At 40.3% G+C, this 17,379-nt stretch overlaps 2 protein-coding genes across 10 annotated transcripts in view; one reads left to right on the top strand and one right to left on the bottom strand.

Annotated features, from left to right (window-relative positions):
* Nucleotides 1-17,379, top strand: part of IQGAP2 (IQ motif containing GTPase activating protein 2) — a 124,970-nt gene that overhangs the window by 81,978 nt on the left and 25,613 nt on the right. For 5 of the 9 annotated variants that reach the window (XM_086869188.1, XM_086869186.1, XM_086869185.1 and 2 more), the window contains 4 exons: nucleotides 332-492; nucleotides 2,821-2,945; nucleotides 4,976-5,139; nucleotides 13,477-13,567. In XM_086869188.1, coding sequence (XP_086725314.1) covers nucleotides 332-492; nucleotides 2,821-2,945; nucleotides 4,976-5,139; nucleotides 13,477-13,567 — 541 coding nt within the window. The remainder of the gene's footprint in view (nucleotides 1-331; nucleotides 493-2,820; nucleotides 2,946-4,975; nucleotides 5,140-13,476; nucleotides 13,568-17,379) is intronic. The other 4 variants (XM_086869190.1, XM_086869191.1, XM_086869192.1 and 1 more) reach the window with 1 other exon arrangement.
* F2RL2 (coagulation factor II thrombin receptor like 2) lies at nucleotides 7,476-11,621 on the bottom strand. The gene is made up of 2 exons (XM_023943570.2): nucleotides 11,297-11,621; nucleotides 7,476-9,573 (listed from the first exon to the last, which is right to left on the bottom strand). The coding sequence occupies exons 1-2, from the start codon at nucleotides 11,352-11,354 to the stop codon at nucleotides 8,486-8,488; spliced, it is 1,146 nt and encodes a 381-aa protein (XP_023799338.2). The 5' UTR covers nucleotides 11,355-11,621; the 3' UTR covers nucleotides 7,476-8,485.

Genomic DNA, 17,379 nt, shown 5'->3' on the forward strand with positions numbered 1-17,379 from the left:
GCAACAAATCAACTGACTTTTTTTTAATTTTTGCATGCCCTTAATGAGGACTAACTCTGGTTTATATATTGAGTAGAAAAGCAATTCCCTGTCATGGGTAGGACCAGAAGAGATGAGACTGTGGGGCAAAAGAGGGAAAGGCAGACTGGATGGGACATAGAAACCCACTGAGCTCTACCACCACTGTTGCCAGTCTGGCATGTCTGTGATTAGGAAACTTTCCAGGCTTCTTATATCAAGCCCATCTCCTTGATGGTATCTAGAGTGTGTAACTCAAATTTGTTACACTGCTTATTTAGCTTCCTGACTGCAGTACATTATTGTCCTACAGAACTACCTGGCACATGATGAACTATCTATTGCAGTAGAAATGTTGTCAGCTGTTGTGCTGCTAAACCAGACCTTGGAAAATAAGGACATCCTAATGATAAAAAATCATCTCAGAGACCCATGCATTGGCTTCAATAATCTGGAAGAGGAAAACTTGCAACGGTAAAGGTTCATTTTGTCTTGTCTGGATGAGACTTGGCAACTTCTGAAAAAAAAAGTAGTCTTTTTTTTGGGGTGGGCTGTCCTGTGTTGTGGCTGTGAAGTTGAAAGAGCTGCAAGATAAACATCTGTATTTTAAATTAATAAGGGAGAGTATGACAACTGATGTACTAGTTGTATCTAAATGTAAGCCTTGAAGGCTAATAGGTGTGTGAGTTGCAGGGAAAATATCCTCAGAAAGCAAACATGAAGATCTGACAAGAGATTTTGCAGGCACTGAAATGTGAAACTCAGCTGTAGCTGAGAACTGTTAATCAGTAGCCACTCTTTAATTCTGAAAGATGATCTGTGGAGTGAGGTAGTGTTTAATGCCTCAGGGTCCAGGAGATCACTTGAGCCACGGATAAGCCCTTTTCTCTTGCTGGAAAAGCGGATACAACACTGGGGCACACACGTACGTTCAACATTCCATTGCAGCCTCCACTTGGCTGCCAGCTGCTTGCCCTGTCACTTGTCTGACTTACCACAGATGTGCTGCTACTGCAGTTGCTCTCGTGTCTATCAATAAAAGATCAGGCAACATGAGAGACCTGTGCCCCCAGCATGCAAGGGAGGACATGGGAACAGCATGGACCAGCTCCTGTCTCTTGGCACAGCTGGTGGAAGCCTCCACTTGCCTCTGAAAGACGTTAGTAGGCAAGAGGGACCACATCAGCTGAAGATCTTCACTAGGTTGTCAGGAGACGTGAATCTGAGAATAGCCCTTGCTGAGTCTCTCAAAGCCAGAAGGAAGGCAGTCAGATTAGGAATAAGAGGCCAGTGTTTTGGTCAGAGAGAGAAGAATGGCATAAAATGGAGCAAAACTAATTCGCTACTTTGCCTCTGCTAATGTGAGGTGTAATGCTTGTGAGCACGAGAAGCAACATTATAAATATGCAGAAATGGCCCCAAAGTGTCCCAAGTGCAGAATTTCTGGTGACGTTATTGACCCAATCTTTAGACTACACTGTCAGTCAACACAGATGAAGAAGTAGGAATTAGTTGGACTCACAACTAAATAAAATTTTATTATGCCATTTATGTAAACCTGTCCTGCCAAACATATGTTGAATATCGCAGGAAGCTTTGACTTGCACAATACCAGAAGAGACACAGTAGAGCTAGAAAAACTTCAGTGAGGGAAATGCTGTTGAATGGCTTTCTAGCAGAAGAGATGGACTTGCTGGGAATGTGTTTTCTGGGAGAGAGAATTCAGGGGAAATATGTCACAGGTCTCCAAAACTGTGCATGTTGTGGAGAAGGTTAGTGGAATCAGTTACCAGTTTCTAATAGTTCTAGTTGTTTGGGGATAATTGAGAATTTAATAAAGAAAATATTGCACCCTATCAACCATAAATTTTAATATTTTTTTAAAAAGCTGTCATCTGACAAAACGCACAGTGGGGCTAATTCCTCAGTAATACATAAGATTTTAAAACAGAGCAGGTAAATTAATGGAGTGTAGCCTTGTTTGCAACTATGAAAGTGTTATTAAGCTCCAGAAGTACTTAAACACAGACTACTAGATGCTGGAAGGACAAATCAGATTAGGAAATGATGAATCTATCATATTATTTTTTCTCTGCCTGCCGTTCATTCCTCAGGCTTCTGATGGAAATAGAAGACATGCATTTTATCTGACATACTGTAGTAGTTCTGTGTTTGATTCAGGAATACAAAAATTATTTAGCTTACGTACAGATGAATTTGCACTACTATGAAGGTTTCCAGCTCATCTGATCTGTAGAGCCTTCTAGGAAGAGTAGACATAGGCTTCAGAGCCTGTGCTTGGAGGCTCTTGAGTTGTGGAAAAAGGGGCATAATGGGGTTTTTTTTAAGTCCCTTGCCCATTGCTCATCATCTTCTTTATGGAGGTAGCAGGAGATGCTTCTACCTGATACTACTGACAAAAACTCGGTAGATGAATTAGAGTCAAGAAGACAACAAGAGTTTCCTAAAGCAAAAAGCTGACCGTAGTTTTCCCCACATTAGTCTGTTGCACCATACAGCAAGTTGTTCGTATGTGTATGTTAACATTTTTATTGCTCTCATGCCATATAGCCAAGAAAAGTTCTCTGAATTACAGGGCCATTTTTTCAGATCCTGAAACGCATGTGTAGAACAGGCAGCTTGCATGTCTCTATAATTTCTGGCAAGAGCTGAGTTTGTCTGAAATTCAGTCATTGGAAAAAATACTAGTCACTAAATGATGGATGATACATCTGACTAATTCTTTTTGGCACTTTATCCTACATATGAAATACACTTAATGTATTTTATATCTTCTTATAGTTATGCTGATACACTATTGTCTATTAAGTCAGAGGCTTCATCTCAAGGCCAAGATTATTTAAGCTGGAATGATATCCAGAACTGCATTGACATGGTTAATATGCAAATTCAAGAAGAAAATGAAAGTAAGTAATTCCTCCTCCACACTGCCCGCAGAGGTCATAGTCGGGTCTCTTTGGTATGTAAATCCATGAACTGAGTGGCCTCATTCAGATACTCTTGAAAAGAGAAGAGCATTTAAAATTTTAGAAAGCCTGATGATCTTTCAATGTCCTTGAAATATTCCTGTTTGTTTCATACGGCTGAATCATAGGGTGCCTGCCTTCTGCAGTGTTAAAAATGCTATGGTTCTGCCTGCTTGGCAGTATCTTCCAGCCCTGGATGGTCTCACTTCGGGGATTTTGCAGTTGTAAGCAAAGAGCATATTGGGAGATAGGGGAGGAAATTACAAGCAGTTTTCCATTGAAAATTGTGTTTTAATGTGTAAATGGTTCCAAGTGATTGTTTTTTTCACAAGGGAGTCAGAAAGGAGTTAGACAATGCAAACATCTGTCTTGCTCTCATTTTGGGTAACTTGAATTCCTGCCTGAGAGTAGCTTCTTATGCCCATGTGTTGTCATGTGAAAGGATTTAGAGTTTATTTTTTAAGCTGAATGTAACTATTGCCATAAGAGGGTGGTGTTATATTCAATTTGCTAGGTGGTCATTTGGGCTTCAAAAAATCTAAAGCATCAAATTCTCCCACTGCATGTAGAAATTTCAGGCTTTCGAGTTATGCCAGACTTGCTGGAGCAGGGAATGAGAGGCAGCTTTCAGTCTGCCTGCCATTTCAGAAACAGTCTCAGTACACCTCGAGAGCCTCTGTAAGACACAGGCTGCTTGTGCCCTTCCTCTACTGCCCTTAGTGTCAGGCATGCCGCTGCTTCATACTGGTAGGGGAAATTTTATGCTGCAGAATTTCTTAAACTGGCTGGATTATTGCTTCCTAAACGTAGTCCAGTGGTTGCCATGGATCCTCACATGGTTGCTTGCCATGTATGCCCTCTGGCAAGCTGGGGTGGTGAGAAGCTTATTTGTCTGGCAGAGTCACTTTATTGTCTGAAACTCTGCACTTAGTAGGAGTTGGAACAGACCTTGCAGTAGCAGTGAAAGTCTTCAGTACCAAAACAGCTGCTCTTGCCCTCAGTGACACTGACACACTGACCTCTGCCTGGGAATGTTCAGAGAGGGCAGATGGGCAGACAGAAGAGGAAGAAGGGAGGCCCCTGCTTCCATAAGCAAGTCCCATATCTGCATAGTCCCTCTTTTGGACCACCTTGGAAAAATTCCTCATTTCCCCAAGCCTTATGATGACCTGGATCTGTGACGTCACCAGGTGGGCTGTGGTGGGTCTCGTGAAGGATGGTCCGGTCCACTGGGAGTGGGGATGTCATCCCTCACAGGTGATGGTGAAACCCTTGACTGATGCCTTCCTTAGGGAGGCTTTAGTGACCACAAGCAGGGCATTTTAGTACTGTTTAGGGGCAGGAGGAAATTGATTTGAGACTGTTGGGCCCAGTCTGAAGAAAATGAGTTAAGGTTTTATTAAATACACCCGTCCTTACTTCCTGACTGAAATACTGGGTGCCACTGGTCAGCATTGTCAGACTGGTTATTTACAGTGAAATTACAAGAAATGAAGTTAAGTTGCTAGGTAATGCTGTAGCTGGGAGTGCAGTATATATGTATTTGTCTAAATCAGGGTTTCAAGTAATGTGGTCTGAAATCAATTGAAAATAAAATTTTCAGCACTGTGAGCCAGCATGTAAAACACATAAATACGTGGCACCCAACTTTTTCTTAAGCTTTATGTAGGTGCTTGTTCCCAGAAAATAGGAAAATCTGTTTTCTCTTTTTTGTCAAGGATAATTTTGATTTTTAGGAAGACTTTTCTCCAGATATATCAGTAACTATGATAGGAAGGAAAGCAGTATAGCACAATAGCTTCAAATGCATATAGGAACAAAAATAATTAAAAATCAGCTGCTGTTGCTGCCTCTGCTTCTTGTTTTGTGATTTTTCTGTTCTTCATGTTACTGCTTTGTTTGTACGTGATATCACAAAAGTTGCAATTTCCTTTGATAAGTGCATCTTTAATAACTTCTCTGTTTCATAGGAATCATTGCAATTGGACACATTAATGAAGCAGTTGACCAAGGAAATCCTGAGAAAACTCTAGAAGCTCTGCTATTGCCCACAGCGAAGCTGCAAGATGTGAGACCAGTAAATGCAAGGCATTATCAGGATGTTCTGCACCATGCCAAAGCACAGAAATGCAAGGTTACAATTTCTACTCTTTTTCTCTGTGAGGAGTGAAATGCCAATTCTTTTCACTTGATTCTGTGTCTCTACCCTGATCTCCTGATGTCTTCATTACCTTTGCCCAGTGAGGTTGTAAATAAGCCAGTGACAACAAACTGGTACTAAGTAATTTTGCATTATAACTTATTTCAACTGGCAAAATGAATTGATTCTCAATGTAGCAAAATTAAGGCATTTTCTGCATATGTCTTGCTGCTGCTGTAGTCTCGCTTATTTACATTCTACTAGGTTGCTGCAGCTATTACAAAGCATGGGCAGCAGCAATACTCACATAGTTATGGATTTGTGTAAGGATACAGTTACAGGACTGTGTCAGGCAGATAGCTACAATATGGATGGAAATTGAGGTTTTTGCCAGAAGGAAATAACAATTTTGGTGTTGTTTAAGAAATCTCTGGGAATTATTTTGAGGAGTCTCCTTTGCTTATGTTGCTTTATTATAGTGGAGTTTTGTACATAATTATTTTACAGTTTTATCATGCAATAACAAGCTGATGGTCTTGTATGTGCCTTAAGTTTAAACCTATCTCAGCAGGATGTTGCTATCTGCTTCCCCAAAAGCAGTGGCCTGTTTAGCATTACAGCTCAGGGAAGCATAAACAAACAGCCTAGCAGCTTGCAGGATGTGGCTGAGCACAAGATTAGCTAAAACTACTAGCACAGCACTTAAAATGTCCAGTGTCTGGAAAACATTATTAAAATTCACAGTGTGTGTCCCTAAGGTAACATGGTGAGCTGAAATGTCGAACTTTTCAGACTTTGGCTTGTGAAGTATCTTCCAGCATTTGTGTCACCTCACCTGGGGTACCTGCTCTGAAACCATGCGTTTGTGTAATCTGCTGTCACAACTCCAGAAAGGCACTTGCACAAGTCAATTTCTCACCATGGTTGCCAGGTAAGGGCTGGTTTCACAGAGCCCTCAGTACTGAAAAGCCTTATACCTCACCACATGTGCTGGGAGAGGGATTTGGGCATCCTGACTTCACCTGTCCTGGCTGGGCCGTGCCAGTGCTTGTGCACAGTGCAGGTGCTGGCTGCGCACTGCTGACCCGGGACATGCCTAGTGCCATGTGCGTGCACAGCGAGCCAGCACGTCCCCAAGGCAGAGATCTACAGTGCACAGGTGCCTGCACACAGCAGCCCTACCCTGGCTCACTCCTGCCAGCTGCCCCAGGCCTCCCCAGATGCAAACCTGGTGCCTGCTCCTGTCCTCGTGTGAGTGTGCTCATAGGAAACAAAGGAGTGTTTCCAAATTTTGAAAAAAAAAATTGTACAATATCTTTCAAGTCTTCTCATTCTAAGATTTTTGATGTTCCTAGAGACTTCTGCTGGCCTTTCTCTCCTGAGCTATTTTGGTTTTGCAGTCTTTTGACTACTGCTTTAGAGCACCTTCTCTGTGAACAGGAGTGTTGCTCCTGTCTCAGAAGAGAGCAAGACAGAGTGCTCCCGAAAGAAACACTTTGATGCATACTTACTCTTTACAGTAATTGATCATAGATATGAACATTATTTAGATAAAAATATGATTTAGACTGACATTTCTTTAAAAAAATCCATACACAATTGTAAAGGTAGTGCAATTTCTGAAGTCTGTTTTCCATGTTTACACACATTTCCCTGTTTATAAAGCAGATCTGTCTTAATTTGTGTTTTGCATATTTTAAGAGTGAGCTGTGGTAAAAGGAAGTATTTGATTTACAAGGATCAGATAGGTCTCCCAATAAACTTCCTGCCCCAACATCTGGAAAAAAACATACGTGTCAGACCTACTCACTTGTTCTAAGCAGCTTGCTGTCACTTCCCCATAGCCGTGGTGATGTGGGGGAATCTGCCCCCTAATCCACCAGAACCCATTACAGGTCCTTATCTCATATCTGGCCCATTTGTTCCTTGCTTGAAACTGAAAATGCAAACCTGGAACATATTTTGTCCTGTAAATCTTAAACCACAGCTTTTAACAGTTCTGAAAGCCTTTCCAAACCAAATGTATTCAGGTCCCAGTGGAGAGAAACCCTGTGTTAAGAGAGCATATTGTGGCTAACTGGAAAGTTAAGCAGATGGACCAAACTACTGTGTTCGGTTGTAGGGGATTTTGTGTGATAGGTACAGAGGTTTTAGTCAGGTTTAGTCTTCTTTATATTTTCAATAGTTTTGTAATATTTGAATTATTTTAGAGTTCTCTTTAAAATTTGTCCTTGTGCATGTTGAAGGAATGGCAGGAGAAAAACTTTAAATAAGACCCGGAAGAAATAGAAAAAGGGGAACCTCACCAGGCTGCAAATTCCCTTGGGGTATTTTCCAGTGCAACTTATTTTATTTAAGTAAATATTTTTTACAATACTGTTATCAAAACAACACAAAACATTTTTATCCCCATTTACATGCTGCAGTTACAAATTCAAATGACAGCTACTGAGCTTATTTTCTAGGAACTTAGTATATATGTGGGTTTTGAGTTTCTGTAAAGGTAAAAGTTGACCCATTGTTTTACTAACAGTCAATGGTAACTAGCTGCAGTGTTTGTAAGACTCTAGGCATTTCCTGTGAGGATGTGGAAATAGAGAATACTACAAAATAGTTTCCCTGTAATGCTTACCAAGCAAGAGTAATAGATGCCTGGGTTCACACTGATAAGGGTTAGCTCCCAGCGATTCCTGTGGTTAGGGGAGGACAGGCGCTGATGAAGTGGAAGAACAAGTCTCCAGTGCAGAGCTGGTTAAGCAGCCTCATGGGAGAGGAGGTAGCCTTAGAAAAGTCAGGTTCTGTGTCCATGGCTGTAGATTTACTGTTCTGGAAACACTATGTTTCCAACATCCAGGGAAGTATTTGCTTTTGACTGCTCCCAGGCATGTAGAAAGTGCTTTTACTTGCTCCCATTTTCACCAGGCCAAAAACTTGTTTTTGCATCACTGTTCCTGCAGTGATTGTTGGCTGAGAGCTAATTTGAAGTGCCATGAGTTGCCCGAGAAGTGCTGTTTGGATGCTGACTCCTCTTCTGGTATTTAGAGGCTGTGGTGACTGATACTCTGGCAGCTTCTCCATGGCCAGAAAGTGATCTCAGAAGGAAAAGGAGGTGCAGAGCAACTTCCCTTAATCTAGGTACACAGGTGTTGCAATACATGTAATAAAGTTATAGAGCTGGGGAAGTGTATTTTTGGAGATATTTCTTGTGCAGAAGGAAGTAAATTCAACTGAGATTGTGTTTTCTAACACATTTTACTTGAAGTACAAATGTCACACCTGAGATTTGTTGCTGTCTGTGTTAATACTATTTAAAATCATAATTCCAGTAATATAAATAAATTCATTTTTCCCTGGATATTTTAACCATTGTTAGATAAGTATTGGATTGACTTCTAATTTTTGACATCAGAAAATAAAGGAAAGGATCAAGACAACTATTTAGGCTGCTAAGACATAAAGCAATTAGATAGAAAGAATACAACCCATCTGTGTTGTTATAGTAATAGTTGATGTGATGGACAATAAGGATAATATTGCTTGGCACAAAGCAAATAGCAAAGATGGTAAGAATCAAAAGACTGACTTTGACATACCAGAACCATTCCTGAGTCTTGAGTGTCCGTATAATTGAGACGTAGCAGAAGATGATAGTTGCAAGCGGTATTAAGAACCCGAATACAGCTAAGGACACGTAGTAGTAGAACTGGAAGGAAGATACGGTTTCACAGGCGCTGTGCACGTCGTGGCAGGTATAAATGTCCAGCTGCTTCACGTAATAGCTTTGCTGCATGATGGCAAGCGGGAGCATGTACAAGAAGACGACGGCCCACACGGCAGCGCAGGCTGCGACGGCGTAGGCGCGCTTCGGGAGGCTCTTGTAGGTGAAGGGGTGAACGATGGCCACATAGCGGCTGACGCTGATGCACGTGAGCAGCAGAATGGAGCAGTACATGTTGCCGTAGAACACCGCCGTGGCCGCTCGACACATGGTCTCCCCGAATATCCAGTTGTTCCCGTTGATGTGGTAGGCTATTTTGAAGGGCAGCATGATGCAGAAGAGCAGGTCTGAAACAGCCAAGTTTGTGTAGAGAACGGCCGTGCAGACGGAGCGGATCCTGAAGAGCAGCATCCACAAAATGATGGCATTAGACGGTACGCCCAATAAAACAGCACTGAGGTAGACAGCAGGTATTAGCTTGGTGCTCAGAGAGCTGGTCAGGTACTCCAGCGTGGCATTGCTCACTTCTGTTAACGTGGAGTCATTTGACTTTTTTGAAGTGCATTTGTTTTCTCTGATATGGATGGTTGTTGTTTCCCCTTCTATAGCATAAGGGGGGATGTAATCATAGTCTCCTGCTGAAATTCCACGAAAAGTTTTGATAAGAGACACTGTTTTAATTGCAGAGCCATTCAGTGCGAATCCTGAAGCTTAGGAAAAAAACAAAGTTAAAATTGTTAAAAGGGACAAACTACTGTATTAACAATATAACTCACCTTCAGGAACAGAGATAACCATCTTTATGTGAGAAATAGTATTACTTTAAAAGATTTGGGGACATTCTCCTCTGCTTTGGGTGTTCGAATGTACAAACAAAACTCTTCTTTTATCATTTCACACCAAATCTTGAAAATTCATCATTAATGTAGTGTTAGCTGATCTTTCTGCATTTTGCATGTTTTCAGTAATCTTTGGTGAAAAATATCAGACACTTCTGTAATGTTATGACCAGTGGAGTGTTTTTCCCAGTAGTAGAATGCTGGTCATTCATTATATAAACAGTCTTTGTTTAGGCTTGATTAAACACCATTACTGCCATCAAATCCATGACTGCAAAAGATGCAAAAAAAACACTATCTGGCCTAACACAGACTGAAACTTTCCAGTTAGAAAACTGAAATTACCTTTGGTTTTTTTGGTCTCACATGCAAAATTGTTATTTTTCAGCTTCTGACTAAAGCAAACCAGGTCTTTTCAGGTTCTTATACCTGAGCAGGGGCAGTGCCTTGAGAATCGAAAACAAATGGTTGGGCAGGTATTAGGTGTAATTTACTGTGAAGTGAATCAAAACTTTCAAGCAGCAGGAAAATTTTCAGTGAGTAAATATTGTCAGCATGTGGGCAAAAACCAGTAATACTATTTAGTTAACACCTGTTCCTCAATCTTGAGAAATTTGTAGAGACATCTACATTTCCACATGAAGCACAAACGTGTTCAAAATGCTTTTTAAAGCCATGTGTTGTAAAATAGAATTTGCAGAGTAAACAGCTGTGTAAGTATTTGCGTTACTTAAACTTTCTTAGCTGCATTTAATGCAAAAGTACTTATTGTAAAGCCTACAGCACGCACCACGAAACTGGAATTCATAAGCAAACTGAAATATGGATTAAAATATTTGAACTTTATTTTACCTTTCTATGTTTGAATAAAATAAGGAAAACAGTTTTATTAATGCTCACTGGCAGATTTACTGTAGAATTTTTAAAATAATGATTAGTAGACTGCATAGTTATTAGTAGTTTTTTCAGTAGGTTACTTCAGAAAACTAGTTTTAACTGCTCATTGAATGTCATACATGTACCTGCATGGGTTGGTGTGTGTATAGATATATATAGATAGATAGAAATAGGTATAAATACATATATATGTGTTTGAATATTATATATGTGTGTGTGTGTACATTTTTTTATATATGTATTTATGTATATCAGCTTTTCAAAATGAGCTTGGTTTGGAAACAGTTCTAATTCTAGAAAGGAAAAGAAACACTTTTATTATTTGATCATTTCCTTTAGTTATTTTTATCACAATAGTAATCTTAGCACTTCCTTCTAACAACACCGTCTGTTAAGTTGTAAAACAAGACACTACAGGTTTAAAATTATCATATTGTTACAAAAATACTAGATAAAAATGTGTCTTCAGTAAGTGCAGAAAGTTCCCTTAAATAAAATCCTTTATAGAAAATGACTGGCAGAGGTAAGGTTTTACTGAAATGAAAGAATAAATATCTGCGTAAAAGGAGACATCCTGGAGCAGTTTGCTGTAATTGGCATGTACAACTCATTTCAAGTTCACAGTTGGTAGAGCAACAGTGTTATCAAAAAGTCGATGTTACTGAATGATGGAATAGATACAGAAAGGAAGACTCACCAGTAGTGCAAAAACTGGAGGTAAGAGAGAGCAGTCCAGTGAAAAACAGTATCTTCATTGTAGTGCGTGAAATCCAGCCCGCTGAACGATGGTGCTGCGCTAGTTCATCTCAAGAGGCGTTTGGGGCGGGGGGGTTCACCTCTGTAAGGGACTAAAGAATGATTGATCTGTCCTCCAAAAGCATCCTGTAAGCGTGAGGTTTATGGTAAGGAGCTAATTTGTTCTTTGTCTACTACAGCAAGAGGGTGTGACGTATCCAAGTATGCACACATGACTCAGTTTCAGCCTCAGCCCAACACAGAGATAAAATTGCTTTACAGCAGCAATTTAACTCCTAATTTGCCACAAGCCTGTAGATGATATACAGGGTTCTGCTGAAATTTGTACATACAGGTATTTGGAGTAAAAACGTGCTTTCTGGAAAAATCAAGGGGTGTGTTTAGTAAATCCTCAAGGGTCTCATTCAGAGACCAAAATGTCACGTGGCTCAACGCTGTGCCTTTCTCCAGGGAAAAGCCGGGCTTGCAGAATAGTGTGATGATCTCAGTTTAGAACGAAGCTGCACATACAAACATGCCTTAGGAAAATTGCATTCTGCTCTGCCTTTTGCCTTCCTATCCACTGTTAGCTGTCTAAATCCTTCAGTCCACCTACTGTCTCCCCTCAGAGAGTTTACACCACTCCACAGACTGCAGTCTCTAAAACCTTTCCCCTATTTTCATTTGCTCCTTTGTTGATTCCTTCCTTTTTCTCTGCCTGGCTTTTTTTTTTTTCCCCCCACTTTTTTTTTTTCTTTTTTCCTTCAATGCCAAATTACAACAGCTTGTTTCAGCAAGCAAAATTAGCCCAAGTCTTGGTCTGACTTCCAGGCTTGTTGCGAGGCTCAGCATAAACTGTGCATGTCTCCAGAGCAATATTTGTGTCTGTTCTTGTATTTAATGTGTAAAAGCTGGATATCACATGAAGAATTTTTTTCAGTTTCTCAATGCTTTTCTCAAAATTCAGTGGCAATCCGGGAATTTATTAAACATTCTCCCAAGTCTCTAATTCTCAATTGATGGAAAAATAAGCAGTATGTGTCCACTGTCCTGTGATTGTCTGACACCATCCATGTTATTTATGTATTCTGCTACCTTGTTTACATATATAATGCAAGCTGAAGAGCATGTCTTTTGGGTTTTTTACCCTGTTCTCTCTTTGTAGCCTCTATGGATATCAGATTTATTAGATCTTCAGCCTGAGGTTCAGTGCTTAACCAGGGATACTCATTGCAAAGCTGCTTCTTTGTCCACACTGTTTTAGTTTGAATGTGTTTCTAGATGGTTTTTTTTTTCCCTGAAATATTTGTGTGTATATCATCCTAGATCTCTCTCAGTTGATACATTCCAGCTTCTCTCATCATTAGTCTATTATAGGCCTGGCTCTCCCATTTCCACTTTAGCATGAATTTCTCACCCACCTGCTGGATTAGATTTTAAATATTACTTTAACCCTGTTTTATCTGCTGAAGTGCTGGTATCACCAGTGAACCTGGGCAGTAGGGCTGGTTAGTGGGGATGTGGAGCCCACTCTACTACACCTTTTATTTTAACTTGGGTTTAATGTCACGCACTTTAGGCCTGAAAGAGTGGTACCTATTCTGCTGCTTAATTACAGAAATGTTTGCATGAGCTAAGTCATCATTACTAAACCTGCTTAATTACAGAAATGTTGGCATAAGCTAAGTCATCACTACTAAACCTCAGCTGTCTTGATCCTATCCAAATAAGAGATTTCGAAAGAAGGCCAACTTCCTGCAGTCTTCTGCTGCTCTGTCCTACTATCACAGTGCTGCCTGATAATGTGATTTTGTGACTCAGACTATTTTGCCTACATATCATGGAAATAAAAATGTTTCAATTTTTATTGATCTGTAGTAAAATGAATCCTATGCCAGCATGATCAGCAAATTCTCCTGTTCTTCTAGACATCAAAACTTTCAGAGCTTTGTATCTGAACAGGAACTTTTTCAAGTCAGTAAATAGAATATGAATGTGTTTCATTGATGATTTTCAACAAATCCTGCTTAGTGTTCAAGGGCTTTGCAAAGCAAAGTATATTGTATATTGGAGCTGTATCAGAATACTGAGACAACACTTACTATTCAGTTTTTTCAAGGCTTTTTACTGTCCTATTTCCAGGAATCTCAAGATGAATCAGCACTTCTGTGGCTGGATGAAATACAAAGAGGAATCAATGACAGCAATAACAACTTAAAAGAAGCAGCAATCTGTAAGCATTAACCTGAATTGCATTGCTCTTGTTTTTTCTTGGTCTTAGGAAACTGAAATCAGTAATTTACATTTTCCACTTCAGGGAAGTTGGAAGCCCTTTAAATACATGAAAATAAATGAATGTGTGTTCTTTGTCATACTAAAACTGAGATGACTTAAAACTACAGGAGTGGTGTTAGGTCTATCTAAAGTGGTGATCTTTAAGGTGTGGCTAATAATCCAGTGGATTTGTTTATGCAGGTTAACATCATGACAAATCCTTTAAAATGTCAGTGTATCTTCATGTAGCTCCTGAAAAATATGAATGAGAAAGGATATGCTGTTCAGGAGCTTGTATTGCTATGCATAAGACTAAAATCTTTATGCATATTTTAAGAGGAAATTTTTATGTTTGACACTTTACTTGTTCAATAGAAAGAAATATTGTCTTTTATGGAGTGCTGACAAATGAAAATCAGGAGCATATTAACTTTTAAAGCAGGGTAAAAGGAATGCTAGGTATTTTTTAAAAGTATTTGCTCTTCCAATTTGTAAGGAAGAGGAAATCTGTAGGAAAAATGGTGAATCTTAATCTGTCAGAGTTCTGTGTCCTGAATGCACTCAACACTTTTTGTCAAAGCTTTGGCTGATTATAATAATTTTAGAAAAAATATTCATAACACATAATATATTTTGGGAAGTAATGTAGAAGCAAGCCCCTCTGGGTTTACAGGGCACACTGGAGACCACTGGAGACAGTGGGCACACTGTTCCAGCTCAGACAAAGCACTGGGTATTGGCCAGCCTTCTGCTTCACTTGGCTTTGGGTGAGTCAGTGTTGCCTTCTGTTGCACCTTATAGCAGCCTGTGAATGCGAGTGCTGGAGTCGGTGCATTCCTGCAGCACTGTGCTCAGCCATCCCTGCGCACTGCGGCCACTGTGAGCCCACCGGCACCGCAGGAGGAGGAACTGCTTGGGAACTTAAGGGTGGGAGAGAACGCAGCTGGCATTACAAATAGCTGTCCCTGCTACAGGAACATTGCGTTTTGTGTTACTACTACTTTAGAATTGATCTAAACAGCTAATATGGTCCTCGTGTAACAAGGCAGATACACTGAAGATAGCTGAGGAAGGAGGTATTTTTGTAGGTCACATCCATGGAAAGCACTGGGCTCCTGTCTTCTGAAATATAGGGTCAGATACACCCACATTGTCTCAACCAAGCTTTTGTACTGAGGAGTGCTGATACCCTTTTCTGTGGAAAAACCTGTTTCCTGTGAATGCTACCCAGAGCCGTGAGGAAACACGAGCACAGAGAAGGGAAGGAAATGCATAGCTTATAAACGGGTTTGAGTTAAACATAAAGAACAACTTGAAAACACCCTCATTTGCGTTCACTGGTGTAAAACCATTAAGAATATGTATTATAAGCAGTCTGCAGAAACTAGGACAGCATAATTAATACAGCAATACTATACAATGTTGCTAATGGTAAACCACTGGTTCATCCACTACTTAGCTGTTGTACTAAGATGTTTTCTTATAATCTGTTTTGGTAGTAAATGCAAAGCTTTTCACAATCAAGGATGTCAGTGGAACTGTTTTAACATTTCACTTTAAGGAAAAAAATACTGATTTCATGTACTCTGCCCTGTGGGTTGAAAGGAAGCTGTCAGTGCAGCATACTCTTAAAGAGCTCTGAAGTATTGCAGTTAAAACCTGAGATTTAACATTTCCCCATGGTGAAGAACCTGATACTTCCTATAACCAATAGGTTTTAGGAACCATCCTGTCTCAGGAAGTTTGCATGTTGTGTTCACATAGTCTAAACTTAAGGTTCACCTTGGTCACAACTTGGAAAGGAACTTTTATTTGGTCTATCACACAAGCGTTATTTTTTGAAAGGCAAACAACTCCAGAACTTTTTCAAGGTAGTCAAAGATGTATTCGTCAGTTAAAAAATTGGTTTTGAGATTGCTGCAGTAATGGCAATAAAAAAAGCAGTAAAATAAGAGAAGGTACTGGCAGCAGTACTGAAACAGTCTCGATCACTTCCAAACCAACTTTTATGTCTTATATAAATATGGTACAGTATTAAAATTTGAAAGGCTTTTACAGTTTTCACTGTCAGTAAAGGTCTCTGTATATTGTACCTTTATTTAGGAAGAAGTGTTCAGTAAGTGCTGGTGCACTTCCTAATTCACTGTGGTGCTTGCTGTGTGTTTTGCATCACCTTGCTTCACTTCTTGAATAAGTTCAACCATTGTACTCTTTATCTAAGTGGAGGACAAAAAGAGATCAGCCAAGTATCAGCTGTATAGCCTTCAGGAGTAGATTTGAACACTGACTTCAGCCTTGCACAGGAAGAGTCTGTCAAAGCAGGAAGTCTGTGCATCCTGAGAGAGTCCAAGTTATAGGAAAAAGCTGATCTTTGGCCTTGTTTGAGAATTCAGGCTTATCACACCAGACAGCTGTGGCTTTGTATATCACAGCTGTTTAAAAGGGAGGATGGGTGTGGAAAAGAGCCCTTTGCAGTGTTGATCTGGTACTGGCATCCCAACTGCTGGAGAAGTAGACAGGAGCTGACAGTTTTCTGGCACTTGGGAACAGCTAATCCCCAGTTATCTCACAATTTTTCCAGGGTCCAAATGGCCTTTCTCTAGAGAAGCAGCCACAGTATTAATTGCTAGCACTTAAAATGAATGGAATAATTTCTGTTGAGTTTTTTTTCCCCTGAGAAACACTTTTCTTATATTTTCCTTCAAAAATACAGGCATAATTAATTAAAAGATGAGGGAAAGCCAGATGACAGCAGACCTACATAAACAAATCTTAGCTTAAGCTGTGTTTTCTTTCATCTTTCTAAAAATATCTTCCAGCACCCTTAACTACATGATGAAAAGGAGGAAGGAAAGCATTCAAATACTGCTGAACTGAGTTGATGTGGCACATGGGGCCGTGTGTGAGTCTGGGCCAGCAGCAGCCAGCTGTAATGTGTGGCTTCCCAGTTTTTTCTGCTTCCTTGCTGCTGAGGCCAGATGCCTGGATATCACAGTGCCACAGCAATGGCAGAAAGACATCTCCAGTACACTTGTGCTGGGCAGAAGTCTGTTTCAAAGCACAGAAAATTAGCAGGATGCTATCAGATAGAAATCCAGATGGTGGTGGTATGGTATTGTGTGTCCGCCTTCTTTCTCAGCTGGCTGACAATGTATTTTTGGCTGATCTCTTACTGCCTAGCCAGAGCTACCCACCTTAGTCAAACTAGCAAAGAAAAACTGTTTCTATCACTGAAATCCTTTCCTGCTTGCTCAGTCTCATGGAATAACTCCTGTACATGAGCTTCTGGTACTGAATGCATTTTGGGTCAGCTCTTGTGTATTCAGTGTATGTGCAGGGACCTCCTTTATACTGATGTGGATAGACAGATCCAGGTCAGTATAAGATCAGGGAAAGTGTTTGGTGCTGCAGCATGAAGTGCAGCTGTGGGGTGCAAAGGTAGCCAGATTCTCTCAAGCTAGGACATATTGTGGACGTTTTAGATCTGTTTCTCTGTGCGTGGATCTTGAATTTAGATGCGAAGGAACACCTTTAAAGACCAGGGTTGCCATTTCTAAAGCAGCCTAAATATCTAGTGGGTAAGGTACTTTTGAAGTGGCACGTGCTTACACATGTATGCTGCCAGGTGTGGTGAAATCTGTTCCCTCGGAGATGGTGGGATCTGCACGAGGAAGTCCTGAATTAGAGTATGGGTAATGCCATATAACATCAAAGTCTGCCTATGCTTCACAGCATCACCTCTCAGGGTGCTTTTATATGTCCTGAAAGCAA

The sequence above is a fragment of the Cyanistes caeruleus genome, chromosome Z (assembly GCF_971803275.1).
Source record: "Cyanistes caeruleus chromosome Z, bCyaCae1.hap1.1, whole genome shotgun sequence".
Lineage (NCBI taxonomy): Eukaryota > Metazoa > Chordata > Aves > Passeriformes > Paridae > Cyanistes > Cyanistes caeruleus.

Bases quoted from the DNA above. Each gene is read 5' to 3' on its own strand.
- F2RL2 (XM_023943570.2), bottom strand. From the start codon at position 11,354: ATGAAGATACTGTTTTTCACTGGACTGCTCTCTCTTACCTCCAGTTTT. The intron at 9,574-11,296 runs GTGAGTCTTCCT...TTTTTTCCTAAG, and splicing joins CTCCAGTTTTTGCACTACTG to CTTCAGGATTCGCACTGAAT.